Below are 20,445 nucleotides of genomic sequence, written 5' to 3'. Positions count from 1 at the left end.
ATTGAAGAGAAGAAGGTCAATGCCACAGACATTTTTTCCATTTGTAGCCGTGTAATGCTAAGCTGCGTTACATCATGAATATCCATGTTGTGATTATGTCGTCAGATACTCTCAAAGCGCAGAATTCCAAGTAATCACTGAGAATACCGGTTTTCCTGATAGCTTCTTTTTCGTTAGCACGTTTCCTCCGTCGATGAACAGAAAACCCGAAATTTTATCTAAACACCGAATTCCCCGCTCCGATAGTTCCCTCCTTCTAATCGGACAGAGACTTTTATCCCGCTGTCAGATTTTAAAGTTCAATCTTTATCCGAAAACGTCACTTGCTGGTGCGTCATTTCGTTTCTGAATGAATACATGTCAATACGATGCAAACATTGGTTATACGTTCGTGCGATTCCACTTAAGCGTCAATATTGATTAAACGCCCATTCATTTCGTAACACGAGGTTTTTTCCAAACTCGCCATCGCCGGAGACGACTTTGCACCAAATTCTCTACGCGGTATTATATTGATAAACAGTTGAAACCGTAGCTATGTGTCTAAATGCTCTGTCCGCGACCCGCGTGCTCCTTTTTGAATATGTTAATGCGATCTGACGCAACTAAAGTTATCGCGAAATATAAAAGCCGCGTGAAACGAGGCGCGCTGTCAGTGTTGATAGTGGTGGCGTTGGTATTTCATGAAAAATAAGTACCTACGTGTCGCTCTCGATCGTTTCCCTTTTTCCATCTCCGTGGTGCTTTTCGAGACGTAAAGGATCACGGACAGCAACAATAAGGAAGAAGAAACGCAATTCTACTTTCACTCTGCAAACTTCTCATTCTCCGTTCGTTTCTCTCGCGATTATTCGTGGATTCGCGGTACTCTCTTGCTGAAATTATATCGGCAAGTGTTCAGAAATCATCAGGAGAGAGCGGTATCGTTGTACCAAAGATGTACATAAACAAGGAGAAGATTCAGATGGATTATTCCACGTTCAAGACAGAAGTCTCGAAGCGGAGGAGGTCCGCTACCACCAGGGAATTGAGTAAGAAGATTTCTTTAACGAATGCAGTCGTCGTTGCGACCGAGAGCATTGGCGAAAAGGGCGCAACCTGTTGGAGGGTGATTTCACAGTAATCCTCAGTGGCTTTATTGCGTGTGTTTCAGCAAAAATTGCGTATTCCGCGCCGAGGAACGTGGTCTCCCTGGCGGAGGGTATGCCCAACGAAGAAACCTTCCCTTTCAAAGAAATCTCCATCAAACTTAACGACGGATCGTCCTTCACCCTTAAGGAGAGGGAGCTGGGCGCAGCTTTGCAGTACATACCAACGCAGGGCTATCCACCGCTTCTCCAGGTAATTAAAAATCAGATATTTGCAAATTTTCTCCAGTAAGATTGAAGTTTCTGTGAAGGTACATATACTTGGAGTAGTCTAATTTCTTACTATCGGTAGAACGCGATAAAATCTCGCGGTACGCGTATCTTGAATGGTGTTTGAATAATTTTTGTTTATACTTCGGCCACGTACTAGGTAATCGCGCGTTCGCTCTTAAGCCGCCCCTCTTTTCCTCCTCTTCTTTTTCTTTCTCTCCTTCACCGAGGATAATGCAATTGCCTCCAATATGTTTAACGACATTGGATATTAAATTGGTTTCAGAGCCTGAGGGAGTTTCAGAGGAGGGCGCACGCACCTCCGTTGTGGGAGAGCCGCGACATCGTGATCGTCTCCGGAGCTCAGGACGGATTAAGCAAAACTCTCGAGACTATAATCGGTCCTGGCGATCCGCTCCTGATACACGATCCTTTTTATCCCGGCGTGGAAGTTGTGGTCAGTAATTATTCGTTGCTTTCCACTTTCATCGCGATTTCTTTCTCATCGGATTGGCCCTTAGCCTTAAATGATCCACGACGAAAAGGAGTTTTCCAATGGAATGAAAAAATTGTTGCACCGACGAGGCACATTATTGCCAGTACGCTATCGCGAATGTGGGAGACACGTGCATGAGAATGAGAGGTGAAAAGTGCATGACATCGTCTCGGTAAAAGTCTGTTGCGTTTATCTGTTACGCGTGCACCCAATTAATTAATCAGTCGGCTCGTCTCGAAGTTATCAACGTATGTGCTTTACAGGGTGAATGCATTTTTACTTAGGCAATCGGTTTATCGCACAGTTTGTGCCAAGAAAGTAAAGCTACATCGCGCTCGTATGATAAATTACGTTATCGTGCGACCACGATCACCGTAATCGCGACGACGTTAAACGCGTAGCAGGTAAAAGGCCGTAGAATTCGAGGCGCATCGTGTCGGCTGCTCTCCGATGCACTTTGATAAAGAGAGATTATATTTTATCGAAACAGGTTAGGAAGAAGACGTTTCTCGGTTACAGGTCGCGCCATACAAGGCGGAGCTGATCCCAATTCCTCAAGATGAACACGGCGTGGTCCCGGAGATCCTCAGGGAGACGCTGAGGACTAGGCAGCTCTCTGGCAAGAAAATGCCGAAAATAATGTACATAAACGCCACTGGGACCAATCCCACCGGTGTCATTATCCCTCTGGAGAGGCGGAAGGAGATCTACAGGATAGCCTGCGAGTACAACTTCCTGATCCTGGACGACGATCCTTACCACTTCATGCACTTCGACGAGGCAAGCATCTTTCCCTCTTTTACGCGATAACCGCAAGGAAAGCTTGGGCTGAGAATAATCGCTGATCCTCTGCTTCGTTAGAAGAACCCTTAAAGCTCTAGCCCAGTTCCTTGCGATTAATACAGCCGAGAATTGACGGGCGTGAGTCGCGTCCTTTTAAAATTTCGCAGATGTAAATTCGGAATTGCTGGGTTGCGAGTAACTACTCGAGCCAGCATTTTCTTTCCTAAGCAGTCGATACAGTCACTGTGCAGGGCGTTAAGGGTTGAAGCGACGAGTGAAGAACAGTTCTCTTATGTTCGTTAAATGTCCAGTGTCGCTAGAATGTAACGTTCGTGTGTGTAGGAGGAACCGAAGTCATTCCTGTCATTGGACACCGAAGGCAGAGTGATCAGGTTGGACTCGTTCTCGAAAGTGATCAGCAGTGGCCTCAGATTAGGCTTCATAACAGCCGCAGCGCCCTTAATAGCCAGCATAGAGCTCCACTTGCAGAGCAGCCACCTACACGCCCCTACGTTATCCCAGGTAGGTAGGGTGGTTTCCCACTGCCCTGCAGGAGCCACGATGCTTCCCATCATTCCCCGCCGCGGATACGATCGTTTCATCCCTCTAGGAAGAAAATCGATTTCACCCTCGTTCTCTGTGTTACCAAGTACCGATAAGCTGCGATCAAAAGGATTTGTTCCGAGCTTATCAAACCTGTTAACCGAGGATATCTAACGTTACCTGCGTTTAGCAACCCCTAAACTTGCAACGGATATTGTGTTCCCACTATGGATACAATTTTGATCGTCGAATCGTAGGATTTTTGCTAGTGAAATGTTGACGATAAAATATCGGGACCAAGCTGCACCCCCTAACAATAAGCGTAGCGGGAATGAATTATAACATCGATACTGTCCGGGTCGTCAATAAAATGCCTGCCGCTGCACGCTTAATAATGATATCGAGGAACGGGCGAGCGTTCGCGCGTCACGTCGTAAATATTATTCTTCGCTTTTTATGTGATGAAATACTGTGGAATATATGAAAGCGATTCGCACGCCTCGCGTAATTATCGTGGAGCACGCGTCAGCAGTGGAGATGGTGGCGCGTGTCGGCTCTTATCACCGAAAGTAAACACCGATCGGCTCATTATCGCCGGGGATAAGCAAAAAACGAGGCGGTTTTCTTCGAGATGTACATATGTACCTCGGTGTTTCTAGGTGATAATGTACAAGCTGATTAAAGCGTGGGGATACGAGGGCTTAATGAGCCATTTCATGGGGATAAGATGCTTCTACAAGCGACGCAGGGATACTATCGCGGTGCTGGCTGAAAAACACTTGAGTGGTATGTATGGATGATTAATTTGCTAGTGGCTGCCATTAGTCATTGGGAATTATGCTGTTCTATTAAATTACTGCACTTATATGCGCCAAATTGCTGTACAATTTGAATTAATGATTGAATTAACTCTTGATTATCGCGAAGGTGTTTAATCGATATAGTTGGACGACTGATTAAGCACTTTACTTCACTGGATTTGTGCGCTGATAGTATATCATCCTGACAGATACGATGTAAATCATCTTCTCCGCAGGTTTGGCAGACTTTACAGTCCCACAGGGAGGGTTCTTCCTGTGGATCAAGGTGCGAGGCATCAAGGACACATGGAGAATGATCATGCAACGAGGGGTCGCCGAAGGGGTGATAATGGCACCTGGTGCAGCATTCACGAGGGATCCCAGTAAGCCGTGTAACGCTGTGAGGGCGAGTTTCGCCAAGGCTTCCTATGAAGAAATGGATCTGGTATGCTTTAACAAATTCTCAACTTTAATAATTACAATACTTGCTAATGTTTGCTTTGCTATGCTAATATTTGCTTTGCACCTATGTGTTCGACGTGTATAAAATTTGTGTATAAAGTTCGTTCAATTTTTCGGAAGCTGAATTTCATAACTGGAACTCTTACATTTACAGAGGTAGCAACAGATGTTTAAGCTTAAATTGTATTCTTTAAGTAGCTTGGTCTTTGGCAAACTGATTCTCGTTACGGTATCGATTGATTGTGCCTGCGAAGTTACCTTTCGTAGGTAAATACTCATTGATTTTCGTTTTATTGCACTTTCAGGCATTGGAAAGGTTGGCACACCTCATCAGGTCCGAGCTGCAACATAATTATTCAATTATGAATGGAAATTCGTAACATTGGACTTAGTATTATCGTCCTTCATACCTCATAACTCCATTTCCTCGGTGGAAATGCACGATTCTACCAGCATTCGATACTAAAGGAACGTGGAGATAGAGTAGGGGCTTAAACAAGTATCATAGATTGATAAAAACGCAATGGTTTTTATCTAACAACAGTACTATTCCGATAGATAGTAAGATTTAGCGTAACAACTTCTTTAGCCATTTGATGGTACAAAAATTGTCTTCAAAATATTTCTCAGCTTTTCAGCTAGAAAACGCTATAAGACCGAAGTATCCGTTTCTCTTTAATATTTATAATTGCGTATTAATTCTTATTTAGCACTTAAGATATTGACAAATAGGCGACATTTCATGATGATCCTGCCGAACCATGACTCCATCCCCTTAAGTAACCATCATGATACTTTAAATTGGAATGATCCTTGGAATAACTTCCAAACGATAACTACAAAACTTCGTACGTACTTAATTATCATAGAACTTAATTATCATAATCGTTCTTAATGCGTGTATTTATCATATGTAGATCGGCGAAGTATTGTCTGAATATTAGACTTGTAGAATTATCATTTTGTAAATAAAGTACTCAAATTCCATTAGCTCTTCCTTCGCCCCGTTAAACCGCAAAGCAAAAACGCTTCGAAACAATCGCTTCGGATTAAATGCATGCGTACAAGAGCAGTTTAATTTTGTAATTATTCAAATTTTCATATACTGTTAGAAATTCAGCGTACGTTTAGAAATTTACTGGGCGCAGAAGGGGAGGACGCTGGAGTGGGGGGATGAAAATGAAGCGGGTGATGATGAAAGGAGGGAAAGGCGGAGAGGCGTGTGGAGCTGTGAGATAGGGGTAGGAAGACAGGGACTAGACTCTTTCACTTAACGCTAAACATCTTAACTACCAATTAATTGACCGAAATTAATTTAATCTGCTGCAATATTAGCTGAGGGAGATCCGTCCTGCGGCGTGCACGCATCCTTGGCCACCGACTCACGTGCTACTTGCTCTTCCTACAGGCACACGTGCCTTCAAAGCCTCTCACTCGACTCTTCTTTCGACTTTCGAAGACATCTTTATTCGTCGCTTAAAATAAGCAGAAATCCAGACAGCTTTTTTCTGACAAATATGACGTGCATACGATACGTCACGTTTGATTCTCGCTGCTCTCTCTTTTTGGATTATTCGCGAGGATGCCGAGAATAAACGAAAAAATTAGCGCGTTTCTTCCTCTGCAATTATTATTCTCATCGATTTCCTATAAAGTATATTTTCAAAAAAAAAAAGAGAGGCGGTAGCGCTGGCCGATTTTAATATTAAGTCACTTGGAGAAGAGGCGAGCTGATACCCACACAAAATGTGAATAAAATGCAGTCAGGGCTTAGCCAATTTTTAGCTGAATTCGTTGTGTTCCGTTGCCTATCTGTAATGTTAGCATTCTGGTACAGGAGTGTTCATCATTGTTCCGTCAGAGATTTTACTTTAATTGCACATTGGAATTAACGAATGGATATATAAAGAAGGGATTACGTGGAAGTGGTGGTATAATACCTAGGTAACGAGAGGAAAGTTACGCTTATCAGCACGGGGGCGTAGAGGGAACCGACGAACGAGGTTAATACGCACGTAATGATGGATTTAAGGCGGCCAACTTGTGTATTTTCTCCAGCGCGGAAGAACGAAGGGAAATCCCCGGGCCCTTCGAAGATATAGTGTATATTAAAAGACGTTTCTGGGAGCCGTTACAGGGGATGCACGGATACGGCCGATCATACGAATGGCCACATTTTCAGGAGTGGGATTTCGGCGGGGACCCAGTTCACTTTCGTTTTCCGTGCCTGGGGGGATCATCGGGGTCGGTTCTGCAACTTTACGAGCGTCGATTGACCACAAAATACGGCGACGTACCGATAACACGTTCAGCGTACAGTAAACTGATGAATACATGAAAATCTAGACATTCGCGAGACTTGCGTGCATTAGCAACAGCCTAAGAGGTATTTCGAAGTGGAAATTCCCGTTTCTACGTTACATTAGACAATATTTTGGAACTTGAATGCGTTAGTAGACCAACGGGGTTGAAGCCACTCCATTCCAGAAACTTCAAACCCGTTCCAGGCGCAATTTCCTCAACAATCTTCCCCATTCACTACACCTCCCTTCGCAAACGAGCGTCAGGATCTACCAGAATTTAAACTATGTCCATTATTAACAGTACAGACAAGTAAAAATCTACCTGTGCATTAAAACACCACGGTTATCAATCACATTCCTGACCACGCTCTGCTCGATCCGCGTCCCGATGATCCTACGCGGTCTCTCGCTCATTGTCAGCACCGGCCGTAAGCATTATTTTTAGAAATCTAGCCTCAGCCCCTCCATCGAAAGTCAACGGCTTTCAAGGATGCGCGCCACTCCGTTACTCCGCGATACACGAGCCCCCGTCGGGTGTGCGAGGGTGGTTGTGCTGGCGCCGGTAAAAGGAGGAGAAACGCAGAAGAGGAGCCGGAATTCTCGGATTCGAGCGTACCCATAGCTCCCGCGCTCGTATATAGCCGCTCCGCGCTTTCCGTCGCTCCTCTATCCGCCTCTGGCTGCCGCTCCATATAGCACGGACGAGCGGACAAGGGGGTTATTCCCCGGGGGTAGGTGAGATCGGGAGGTGAGATGCGGAGGCGGCAGGAGGGCGGCTCGAGGAAGGGACGAGACTCGGCGAGGGAGACAGTGAAACACGCCGGTAGAGAGGGCGGGAGAAGGGTGTAGAACGAATGGAGCGAGAAAGGAGAGAGGCTGGCAAGGGTGTGCGAGGGGTAGTGCAGTTTCGTGTTGGCATTACTCTTGATTTCCGTGGTGACGTCGCTAGCTCGCCTGCCCTTTCCCTCCTTCCACCACCTTCCTCCTCCATCTCCTCCACCTCCTCCTCCTCTTCTTCTCCTCCAGCGTCGGTACCTCCGTGTCTTGTGTTTTGCCGTTTCTATGCGAGGCCCGCACACCCTCCGCCCCGGCCAGCCCGTCCTGATACGGAGAAAGAGCAGCCACCCGTACTATCCGGCGAAGATAGATCCTTCCGTGCAACCCCTACCTATATCGTCCAGCCCACGAATACAGCGGCAACAACCAGCGGCCTTGGTTCTCGCGACCACCACCTCCGCCGCGAAAAAAGCCTTTCGCAACAGCCATTATATCACGGGGAAACATCTCCGGCCTCCCGAAAGCACGTTACACGGGGGATAATAAAAAATTAAGGGACGCTGCGTGGGACAACTTTCTCGCGGCGACCTCTGGCCCGTCACCCTGCTCGTTCGCGGGCTAAATGACTGATAATGAACAGATGCCGCGCGGCCGTCCATTCTGCCTGCAAGAATGTTTCATAACACGGGGTGGATTGACGGAGCACGGAGCGGGCACCGTGGGAGAACATTCAATCTACCAAAACACGATGACGATTCGGAAATGCTGAGTATAATGAAAGAGAAGACAGAGCAGTTGGTTGTTCGGTGTTGGAAATATGGAGGGCTCCCAAGTGGAGCACAGAATACGCACTGATTAAATATCCTCCGAAGGCAAGAGAATACCAGTAAAATATTTAATTTCCAGCCGCCAGCCGAGACTTTTCCTTTCCTCGGCGTCACCCTCGAGATCCAAGAGGAAGGGGTCGCTACAGACATTATGTTACGCGTAAAAAATCCTTCAAGGAAGAAGCAAGGAGACCCAGCAGGCAATGCTCGGGGTAAGCTCAAAGAGTGGTCGCTACCTGTTTCTCCTCGGAGACGCTCTATCTCTTATCCGGGTTCGTCGTTAGTTTTCCTAACGTCGACGGAGAAGACGGGTGCGTGTTACGAAACATCTTTATTTGCCCCGCACACACGTATCCCTTGCCCACCCCTGTCCACCCTTTTCGTTGCCAACAGATTTACGTTTCGAAGGAGCATCGGACGCGATCGTTATGAATTTATCCCCGGATACATCGCCGGGATAACTATTCTCGGATGGAAGGACAGACGTGTCCTGCTTCCTTCGATCCGAAGGAATCCATGAATGCTTTCTTGCGGAATAATTGCAGACTTCCCCGGGAATTGAATTAAGGTACTCCTCGTCTCCGGTTCGACGATTTCAAATAAAATGCAGACTCGCTCATCGATTATAAATGCGCGGTTGTATCTCGATGGCTGCGCCGTTCTCTGTGTGCAACATTCTCGCACGAAACACTTCCAATAAAGCCACCCTCCGCAGCTTCAAGACTGATCCATCTACTCGAATCGCCAAATGAACATGACAATTCTAAACACTGTGCACCGCCAAACGATAATTGCTCTATAACTTTACATTCTTCAAAATCACTCTCCCCTCTGACGATGGATTCAAGCGTCACGCCTTACGCCTTCAATTTACACCAAAGACGAAATTCATGAAGCGAAAATCTGTCTGCTAGACGTCCGATAGCGAGGGGGAGAGGGGTGGTCCTAATCGGAAAGCCGATCGCGAAAGGTTGAACACCGTAGAACACAACGAGAGAAAGGAAGATAGGGGAGCCGGGGGTGTATGGGTGGTCGGGTGGGTGGGCAGAGGGGTTCGGATCGGGGGTACGATACAGCCTCGCGATTGCCCAGTAAATATCGGGGCGAGGTTATAGCCGGCTCCGCGGCCCGTAAACCAAGACATTAAATTTTATAATATTGCGTCCCGTCTAGCTCCCGTCCCTCCTCGACATCGGCGCCCCGTGCCCCTCGCGCTGTTATTCGCCTACCGAACCCGCGCCCCCTTCGCGTTGGTCGGCCGGCAGCGCGAGCGCGAGCGTACCGTGCTTTTATTGGCTATTTACAGAGGAAATGGCCTCTAAATTAACTGCAGACTGCCGGATTGCTACCTATATCGAGCTGGCCCCAGTATAACGCCTCGTTGCTCTCGCCCGTTAAGATCAAAATCGAAATGACAGACCAGACGACGATTAATTTCGCGCGCCCGAATAGAGGCGTGAGGCCCTCCTCTTCAACGGTGCATACACGGGTGGTTCTGGCAAGGTCCTTCGCCTGACACCTCTTGCGGAAGGTGAACGGATGCGACGCTGACGTAGGGGTGACGGGAGTTTCGGGAGGCTGCTTTTAATTGCAGTGTGAATCTTTTATTATTTGGTTGGAACGAGTCATAGGAGTTAAAAGGGTTGATATGCTTTCTGGCCGCGAATGGTTCGCCGATTTCAGTGTCCAGATTTCGTGGAATGCTCGATGGCATTTAATAAACGAAAATTCAATGGAGACCGAAATGGACGATTACTCGTTAGAGAAGTTAGTTTTTCCTATTATCTTCAGACGTCGATACAAGGGTCGAAGGTGCGTCTAAGATGCTTGGGGCACGCTTAATTGAACTGTGAATTTTTCATCATCTAGTCGGGAGAAAGTTTGGGGATTTTCGCTGGGAGAGACCTGGAAGAGTCGATTTGCTAGGTTATTAACATTTTCATGAGCGATAATGGGAATCCTAGGGATGTCTGTTGATGGTGCAGAGACCATAGGAATATAAGTGAATCGTTGTTAGTTACACGCCTCCCTTCTAAACCGAATGTTTCAACCTGCGAATGATCGCACGCCGAGCAAAGTTTTCATCAGGAACATCGCAGCTGACAACACGGTGCCAAATAAATTTTATATCTCAATTAGTTTTTGGGCCACGCGTCGTCACGTGGCCACCGTCCGCCTCACGGCCTGCTCCGCTTTCCCCCTTCTGGTTCTTCAACCCCTGTAGGCAGAGGCGTAATTCAAACGCAAATATATTAAGTGACGTCTACGGCAAGGCTCCGTTTAATGTGTCTGTTTCATTCAGCCCGGATAAGCATCTTTTGCATGGGCGAGACGCGATTCCAACTGACAGGATGCACACAGACAGGTATCGAGTGCTGGGGCACGATTCCCTCGCTTGTCCAGAGGTACCTTTAATCTGGGATGTTTAATAAAAAGCGGAGTCCTGCAAGAACTGCGTGCTTGTTCAATGTTCACGGTGGTCTGTTTATGATTCAGACATTACAAACTTTGTAACGGTACAATTGCGAAATGTATTTAGCATTTACTACAGTTAAGTGCGCGCGTGGTTGTTTAAGCGTAGTTTAAATCGAATGATCCGTAACGCAGCCGCAATCTCTGTATTCCCTGCGCAAACGCGATCAGGAAAGACATATGTTTGAGCAGTGTAATATATACATAGTTCCTCCTCGGACACATCGTCCTACAACATATTAACAGCTTAGCCGGTAAGCCTTTTATATTACATTTTTCCCTCTATGGGGTCTCCTAATCCAATGGGGTAGCCGCTCGCCTTATAACACGGGGAGGGTGCACATAGCGAATTTGACCTGAATCGAAGTTTAACCCCGCGCCCCGTATCGAGGAACCGCAACTGCTATGGTTCCCCTAAACACACACGAAAATCTACAGGAATATTGCTGGTGTATCGGTCATTTAAGCCACCGGAATGACTCCAAGAGTATCACGCGAAATACTTTAAATGGAGATCAAGAAGGAGAGCAATTAGCAAGTCTTCAAGTAGGGGAGAGGTGCTATAAAACGGACAAGCTTTAAATGGGACACATCGAATCGCCAAAATTCTAAACGCATTACAAATGCAAGTTATTTTCCTGTTTATGGCAACACTAGTGCCCAGTCATTAAACTTCACTGCGGTCTCACTTGCAACAGAGTAGTAATCCGCGGTTGATGTTTTTCAGCAGTAAAAGAAAAATTTTCGTTGGGTTTCTGTGCCGTTTTCTGAGATCAAGATACAAACAAAGTCTTAAAGTGTTATATCTTTAAAATAGCCTGTATTCAACCGAAACGAAAATACTTAGCGGGTAAGCTTGATTTTAATTGATTGTTTTCTTTGTTTTTACGTTGTTTTATATTCAATTCACTTATAGTCTTAAATGGGACAGCATAACAAGTCTAAAATGGGACGTCCGTTGCATGGCTGTTCTTCTTATACACATGTAGGGTAAACCAACCAGTAATTGATCGCATACCAGTGAATGGCCATTAGGCAAAGAAATGTCAGTTATAAATTTAAACATTATTATATGTTTATAAATAGAGTGTATTTGCACTTTTAATATCTTATCTTTTTAGTTACGCGTATTAAGCAAACATTAATAAGTACAATTCTTATTAAAAGTGTGCGGTCATTTACTGGGCTTCTACACGTTTTGCATTTTATAATTTTTTTTTTAAATTACGATAAGAATAAGTAATTATTTTTATAGAAATTTCAAGAACAATAAATTTAAATACAATTTCAACAGTTGTTTTTTTTTTGTTATACATAAATATATTCAAGTATTAATCTAAAAGGTACATAGATTCAACAATTCGGTCATTCACTGGTTGGTTTACCCTACTGCTGGACACTATTTTTTACTCTCCTGTAAAGTAATTAAATAGTGTATCATCTGATACATAGATGGCATTGTTTTAAATTACCAATTATTAGTTGATGGCGTATTGTTTCACATTTAAGAATTAATAAAGTGTCAATTCAAAGCGACAAACTTTATCGTAAAAAATTAATAATAAAATCTTTTCTCTGCAAAACGGAAATGTGCCTACCTATTTTAGTACACTGGATCTCATTTTTGCATAAGTAATATTTAATTCTGAACTATTTTATTATTTAAGTGTTTCATAGATTTTTTATATACGTACTTATAATTACCACTCGTGGGTATTCCTATGTTGAACTTGGTTTGTAAGACACGCTTTATAGTGATGTATTTATTTTTTAAATACATGACATTGTGAGAAATGATCGCTAAAGAAAATTGTCCCTTTTATAGCACCTCTCCCCAACTCAAAGTTTCATCACAGGCCCTCCACAGAAAGCGACTATAGTCTCGGAGACAGTTAACTTCTTCTGAAAATTCCACTAGTAGAATCTTCCTTGTACCTTCGACCCATCGTTCAGTTAAGAATTGAACCGAGACGAGTGATTATTCATCGCGCTAACGCTTTCCCATGGCACATTGAAACGTCGATGATCCGAGGGCCGCTTTCCTAGCGACATTCGCTTCCTCCGACTTGACTTTGTGAACATTTCACGCCCGGAGCCCCAATTAAGTAGAATGACTGACCCGGCCTCCTGCCGCCGTGGATCTATTGTCCGCCGATCTTCCCTGGGAGCTGGTCCCCCGCAACGGACATAACATTGTCGGTTAGCCAGTGTTTGCGGGGCGCACCCTGGCCGGGGTTCGGCCCATTGTTTGCCCCGAAACGCACGCAACGCGGAATCATCCCTTGACGCGTGACTTACGTGCCTGCAAAGCCAAACACAGCGGGGAGCATCGCGTACGCAAGCGTATCTTTCCACCGCGAGAGATTCACGCGATGAGTGGACGACTTGCATCGAACGGGGTCGCTTTTCCACCGAAATCGCATGAAATTTCGCATTAGATTGCACAGTCACGAGTGGGTTCCAATGCAACATTCGTCGCTGGGACAGTGAACATTCGCGGAGCAGTAGCTAGGTCTGAAATAAGTCAGACCTGGGTTGAGTTTGGTCTGTACTAGATCTAAAACACGCCCCAGATCATGAAGAGCATCCAGATGAATCCTGACGCGTGTAAGACAGTCAGTGCTATAGTTGTGAAATGATTGCACTCGACTATAGATCGCTAGGTGCGAGAGGACATCAGAATGCAGAGCATTGCATCTGTACGCGGCAGTAGTCAAGCATTCGAAGATATGAGAGGCTGGTAATAAATCTTTAGCCGGGACTTAAGTTTCGAAGTAAATCTTGCCACGTTTTAGCAGTAAGTCCAGAGCTCACCACCGAAAGGGATCAGGAATACCGACTTGCTGGATAACAGCTTGCATAGCCTCTCTCGCCACCGGCGGCGGTTGCGACTGCGTAGACCAGCAAAGGTGCTAAATCCACTTGTGACGAGTTTAAAATCGACTCTATCGCCCATACTGATGCGTCCCGCCTTAATCCGCTCGGAAGGCGCGCGATCCGCGCCTTCACGAACTTCTGAATGCGTTATCCGGTGGCTACTTGCTGGTTTAAGCTTCCCAAAACCGAGTTCTCGTCATCCACAAAGGAATTGCCAGAACGCAGTCCTTCGAAGGCAGTAAACGGTGGGACATTTGTGAGATTTTGTATTTTACACGTTGCACGTTAGAAAGTTTAGACTTTCAGCCTTAGCATCGTTAGAAGGGTCAACGCTCGCATCGCATCACTAAAATCGATGGAGCGATGTTCACATTAACGCGGAAATAATTATTCTTGCAATTAAATATTCGTTAATATCGCGTTGCGAAACGATATTTGGGTAACCAATCCAGACAATAAATTATTTCCCAATGAATTAGACAAATAAACAGTTTACTTTGATTTCGCGTAGAACGCTTTTGTGGGAGTTTGCCGGGTCGAAGAGCTGCAAAATAGATGGTGCAGATATATTTACAGCGCCAGCAGCCTTGCACCAGTGATTATCGATATAAAAGAAGGCGTCTGATAAAGAATTGCGATGAGCCCCGCGAGTGGATGGAAAGAGATAAAGTTCGCGCGGGCCAGAAGAGAGAACAACGTGATTTAGATATCGCCTCCTTGCGGTAATCAATTTCCATTAACGAAGTCTCGGCACAGTTAGAGAGAAAGAGGGGTCAGGTGCGAAAGCTGAGGGAAACGGAAGGTGAAACGGAGATCAAGAAAAACCGAGAAGCTGGGGACAAATCTAAAGAGGCTCTGCCGTAATCCAGTTTTCCGCATTTTCATCGAAAGCGTATCGAGAAATAGTAAGCAGGCTGTTTCTTTCGTCCAGAAATTGTCACAAGTTTTAACGCTTAAGGGTGGTCAAGTTTATTCCGGCAATAAGTAGAATTAAGGAGGAAGTATGAAAAAAAATTAGATCGATCGGATGAAGAGTAAACGATAAATCGAAGTCGTTGAAGAAGCCCGACGTTTTGTAGGAAACTGCAGCCGAGCCATCTTCCCTGGGATTCCGTAAGATAGCAATAAACAAATTTGGGATAACGAGAGAAGCGTCGGAGCGTCCCCGATCCTTTCCCGGGATAGTCCGCGAGCCAAGAAAATTGAAAAACTTCTCGGTAAAATTGTCCCGCCACTAGGCAACTTGCACTAAACTTAACCTGTCCCCGTGCCCAATACATTCTAAAAACTAATTAAACTTTGGACATACACAGGAAGAGACCCGACCGCAAGTTTCCGTCGAGCGATTCTCAGGGGTGGATTAAACGGGAGGAGTTCTTCGCTCGCAAAAATGCTTGCAGTTGAAGGCTACGGGGAACAAATGCAATTACAGGATCGAAATAATCAGACTCTCGACAGGGTTTCAATCCTGCTCTTCCTATAAAATCGTCGCACGCAAATGTTTACAAAGAGCAGCGTGCATAATACACAAAGTGAATCCACCAGCGAGCGCGATTTTCATTCAGCAAATTTTCATGCAGGTTTCCCTCGGCATAGATTAAAACGGGAAGCCCCTCGATAAAAATCTTTTTGATGAAAATCCATAATATTCGAAAATTCCAGAGAGCACGGAGCTTAAATAAAACCTTCATTCGTTCAATTTAGCAATATTTCCCAGCCTTGAACAACAACGCGATCGGCGATCCAACACCTCGACTAAATCTACATAAAAAAAAAAAAAACAGTGCAATTGGGAAAGGACGCACCGTGAAACGGTCCATCGACAGCGAGGAATTAGAAGTCCTCCCCTCCGATGTGCCTCGGGAATGGTTGGAGACGCGGTTTAGCCGGAAGGCCACGGCATAAGCGCGTATCCGTTCTGTCGGCAATTAAGCAAAGGCCGGCCGCCGCGTTTTGGAGTGGCAAAATATTTGCAGAAACGTGGCATCGAGGTTCGGGAACTCGTTGGTAGCTGGTAACTGGAATGTGAGATATGGCTGGAACTCGATCGACGTCCAAATGAAGCACGCCAGAGAGTCGGCAAGTGCCTGGTCGGATATTATAGACCTGTGAACGATGCTGCAGGGGCGGCAGCGAGCGCGTAGGGGGAGAGAGAGGGGGGGGGAGGGGTCGGTTTCTGCGTTAAATTGAAACGCTCGAAGGTAACGTCTAATGAAAGCATATGCGCGCGCGGAGCTAATATCCACCCCACTAGAATGTAATAATTTCGGAATGGTACTTCAGAGAGAGAGGCCGTACTTCTGCAACAAAGGTTTAAGCACGTGTGCAGCTATTGCGGGTTAGCGCGCTGGCAGAATCCTCCTCTCCCACCGGCCGTGGCCGCAGCCGCCGGTACCCCGGCAAAAGTACGGGTCAGATCATAGGCGATTCATTAAAAAAAAAGTTCATCCTACGATCCGCTGCGCTGGCAACGCGTTGATTTCGTTAGCCTAGCCAGGCCAGAAGTAACGAATCGCGGAGGCCAAACGAGAGGAAATTAAAATTTGCACTTCCACCTGATTCGTACCTGTAGCCGCGCGCCTCTCCGCGCTTCTCGCGCGCACTGCGTTCGGTGCATTCTGATTCTATTTCACGTGTGATTGAAATCGCTTCTGGGGTCGCGGATAGGTTTTGGTAGAGAAATTTCACGTGAATTACGACGTGTGCGCCGTGGGGCGACTTGAATACCTTGAAGTAACTCGGAGCTAAATTCGGAATCGATACGGGGGGCGGCGTCGTTAAGCCGCGGGTCGATTCATCAATGATTTTAGAACGAGGAAACTGAATTTGTCTCAATAAGAATGGAATGTTTTATTGCAAATGTTTCGTGTCCAATTTCCCTTCATTTAAACGAACCCATCCGTGCTCAATAATGGAGAATATCTTTTTAGAAGCTAGTGTCGGACAGTGGCTAACCCCCGTCGAGTACAAGTCTTGCCTTTTTTAGCTTTGAATGGCAAGAACGGTGCGGCGGTGATGCGCTCGGCCGCCGGAAATGTATTTGCAGGCATATATGCCTGCCGCTCTGCGCGCGATCGATTTTAAACAGGCGAGACGAGCAACGGCAAATTGACAATGTGTCGAATGCAGACAAGCGATGCCTCTGGCTAAAACTACCCTTCCGCGTTGCCGGGCCGAGGTCCGCTTTCGGTATAACGATGCACGAGCTCGCCGGAAATCCTGCTGCAACCGATCCTCCACGCTTTCGTTCTTTCAACGGTACAACAGTAACCGGGGTATAATCTCTAACAGTAACCAACCTATTTCATATTTCAGGGATCGCTTCGGATTTCTGCGAACGCGTCCGCGAAACATCGTACTCAAACAATATCCACAGCGCCCGCCATGGAAGAGACGCGTATGCGGAAAGTGGCGTCAAAATAAATCTCGGGGTGGATTCATTTGGCGTCGTCAAACGAAACCTGTCCCAGGTTCCTCTGGCTAATTTTTACCGTAGGACTCGCATAGTTTCGTACTCCGGATATTCGACGAATCAGAGGGACGTATGCTCGTGGCTCACCCTCCTGGGCCTCTATGCCGGCGGAAGTAATACCACTTTCGCGACGCGCCGTGTGCCCCGCCTGCTCGAATTGGAACAACGTGCACGGGCAACAGGCGACACACAGGTAGACAGGAATTTCTGATATTACATACCAGAAGCCGGAATGCCCCCATAACAATCCCGAGGGAGTGTACGAGGTTCTCCACATACGCCAGACATATTCCACATCTAGCCCGCCCCCGCCCCTCTCGAGCTCTTGTCAGTGTCTCCTGTTTGATACAAATAGGGAACCGTTCTGTCTATCTCTTCCTCTTTCGCCTCCTAACCTGCCCCCATTCTCCTCTTCGATTTCGATCCTCCACGGTTGTTCACGAGCAACGGTGCTTCTTTAACGGAGGAGAAGGGCACTCCAATAAAGGGCTCCTTTTCGGGGGGGGAAGAAACTTTCTATCGGAGTTCGAAAGCATTCCGGCCGATAGGATTCGAGTGAATGTTACTTTGATTAGTTCGAGTATTTGGTACGAGATTGGTTACGAGAGGTTTTTAATATATTGCAGCCTCGTACGAAGATCTTCTCAATGAAACGCTCTTTCATCCACAAATCCTCGAGTTTAGAGCGTTCGTTACAACGTTAGTCACAGCGAATCATAATCGACAGACAGAGAGGATCGAGTCCTCGCTCGCACGCGAGAACGTGCTAGGTTCTATCTCAGATCGGGGTAATCGCGATTCGTCAATGGAGTGTTTTAAACGCACGACATCTCCTCACTTATCACGAAAATGGACTGCATGTTGAGATAGGTCGTTCCACAAGGATTTAGTGCCTTCGTTAAGCTGTAAGCTTCATTCAATTTTCTCCAATTTGTGGCAATTTGTGCTTACAGCACCCACATGCTCTGCTGCCTCTCACCTCCCACCCTTTAACACCATGCCTCGGACGAGAGTGCGAACGCGCGCGCGCGCCAGATTACACCCACGCGGAACGCACACACGAAGGAAATCACACAGAGATGGCCCTCCAGCGAAATTCATTCTACGCGCGCACTTCTAGCTGCAACTCTTGAAAACTCTTTCCAACGCAGGCTTTCCGAAATGCCTGCCGGGCTGTATCGGATTACTGTCGATCGACGAGGCGTTTCCGCACGATAGGTTTTCGCGAAACCAATGGTCGATTGTATTAATGTCAAGTGAAAACAGGGGGACTACTCAGGGCTGCTTCGTTGCGTTCCATTTGGACGTAACTCTGTGAAATTAAACGACTATAAACGACGGTACCGAATATACAAAAATACATATCGACGGGCGCTTCAGATCGGATCTCCGTGAATCTTTCATTTTGTCAGGACATTTGAAATATTCACTCAAAAGAACGTCATCCTTGATTAATCGAGGACGTGTCAATACTTGGAGGAATTTTGGCAGGCCAGACCGGGGTAAAGTGAACATCGGGGTAAATTATGTTTTCTTAATTTATTCTTTAACAATAGAATATATTTAGAAATGTTGGTGACGCAATAAATGTAATACGACGTATGTAATATAACAATGATAAATATGCATATTCAGATATCGAAAAATGTAAATTCATTTAAAAAATTAAGTTTTAGAGACTTCCGATTGGTTTTCTTTTCAATTTAGCTTTTTGGATAAATGAGTCATAAATTTTAACTCCATTTTTTTCTGCGTGTTTAAAACAAGCTTACAAACATACAGATACATTTAGTATCCCTCTGATCGTTGAATTTTCTCTTTTCAGCTCCTTACAGTCCTCGTTTTCCACCCGTCCTCGTAATTTTCTGCGCACTTTTGCCACACTTTTCGTCAATCTCCTTCGCCTGTCTGCCTACGCACGTTTTTCTTTCACGCACGTCACGCGCTTTCCCACGTTTAAATTATATTACAAATCTATTTCCACACATTTTATTGAAAGGGAAAAATTTTATTCGACTTCATACTTCTCTCGGCTCACTTTACCCCAGTCTCCCCTACACTGCGTTTGAAGGTTGCACGATCGAGGCGACGAGCCGATGCGATGTAACGATAATTGAACCTGTAATCAACTTTCTCCGACTAACCGCGCGCGGTGTTCTACGAACTACTATAAAAACTACGAAACGCCGAATATTCGATATAATAGATATATCGTCGCGAAGGATTCCTGTGGTTCGCGGCAGGATCGTGCCACGCATACCCCGGTTATGTCTGTTTCATTAAACCAGGAGAATTCCTGGGTATTTTTGGAAACGCGCAGGAACAGAGCGAAACCGCGCTGGTTACACCATTTTCCATGGTTCGCGTGCATATTGCCGCGACACCGTCGAAAATTTCTCGACGTCATCGAATATTACGGATGCGGGGACGCTAATTACCCTTAATATGATTAGCGAGCATATTTGCATACGCCAGCCCGAATGTTTTGCGATGCGTGCCAACGGCGCGCGTCTCGGGATCGAGGGAACACGATGCAAATCAGAGCCGAGCAAAGCGAATCGGGTCGCCCATTGGTTTTCGATGCAGCGAGTTATAGGTCATTCTTCTGGATGTTTGTCCTAATCTGCAGTGTCCGATTAAATGACGAGGCAGACAAAAAGAGAGAAGGCGCTGTATCGGAAAAGTGTACCGTAGATTCAATTCTTATGTATTAAAATTGTATTTGCCTGTATATTACAACTGCAAGGTTCTTTACTCATCTGCCACCGTTAACGGGTAGAAAATTGTGGAGCTTCTTCCAAAGTGTCCCAATGATTGAACGCTTTCCCAATTTCCTCTTTCTCCGTGCCATGTGACAGTGGCGCCAGGCACCGAGGGCGCTCTCAAAGCGCAACGTCTTCGATATGAACCCCTCGTTGTAAATTATTTCCACATTAATGCAAGAATGCCAAACAGTCGACCAACGAAGCGTTTCCCGTCGTGTTTATTAAATTTCTTTGACATCCGCCATCCCCGCGAGCAATATGGCATCTTGGCATGTACACGTGGCGTTCCAAGGCGATCGACTTTCAACGTTAAGGAGTAGCAATTTTCCACTAAATTTCACCCGGTCGAACTGCAAGTTGCTTCCTGAAATTAAGGATTCATTCGGTTTCAGTCGATGCAATCGTTTCGAGCCCCGTCGTTGTGCGTCACCGAGCGAATCGTAGATTTAACAGCGCGACAAAAACGAATTTCGGTTATTTGTCGGCCCGTAGTATTTCACGTTTATTACG

General features: G+C 46.0%; 1 protein-coding gene across 1 annotated transcript; it reads left to right on the top strand.

The window, feature by feature from the left end:
- The first annotated feature begins 639 nt into the window (after positions 1-639).
- On the top strand, positions 640-5,429 carry LOC143368828 (kynurenine/alpha-aminoadipate aminotransferase, mitochondrial). The gene is made up of 8 exons (XM_076811933.1): positions 640-1,031; positions 1,154-1,341; positions 1,645-1,815; positions 2,374-2,634; positions 2,980-3,159; positions 3,840-3,966; positions 4,217-4,425; positions 4,748-5,429. Exons 1-8 carry the CDS (start codon positions 938-940, stop codon positions 4,820-4,822), a joined length of 1,305 nt encoding a protein of 434 aa, XP_076668048.1. The 5' UTR covers positions 640-937; the 3' UTR covers positions 4,823-5,429.
- Positions 5,430-20,445: the final 15,016 nt, after the last annotated feature.

This window comes from Andrena cerasifolii, chromosome 5, assembly GCF_050908995.1.
Source record: "Andrena cerasifolii isolate SP2316 chromosome 5, iyAndCera1_principal, whole genome shotgun sequence".
Taxonomy (NCBI): domain Eukaryota; kingdom Metazoa; phylum Arthropoda; class Insecta; order Hymenoptera; family Andrenidae; genus Andrena; species Andrena cerasifolii.
This window is presented reverse-complemented; position numbering and strand designations above follow the sequence as displayed.

Coding starts and splice junctions, on each gene's coding strand:
- LOC143368828 (XM_076811933.1), top strand. CDS start 938: ATGTACATAAACAAGGAGAAGATTCAGATGGATTATTCCACGTTCAAG. Junction 1,342..1,644: donor GCTATCCACCGCTTCTCCAG/GTAATTAAAAAT, acceptor AATTGGTTTCAG/AGCCTGAGGGAGTTTCAGAG. Junction 3,160..3,839: donor ACGCCCCTACGTTATCCCAG/GTAGGTAGGGTG, acceptor CGGTGTTTCTAG/GTGATAATGTACAAGCTGAT.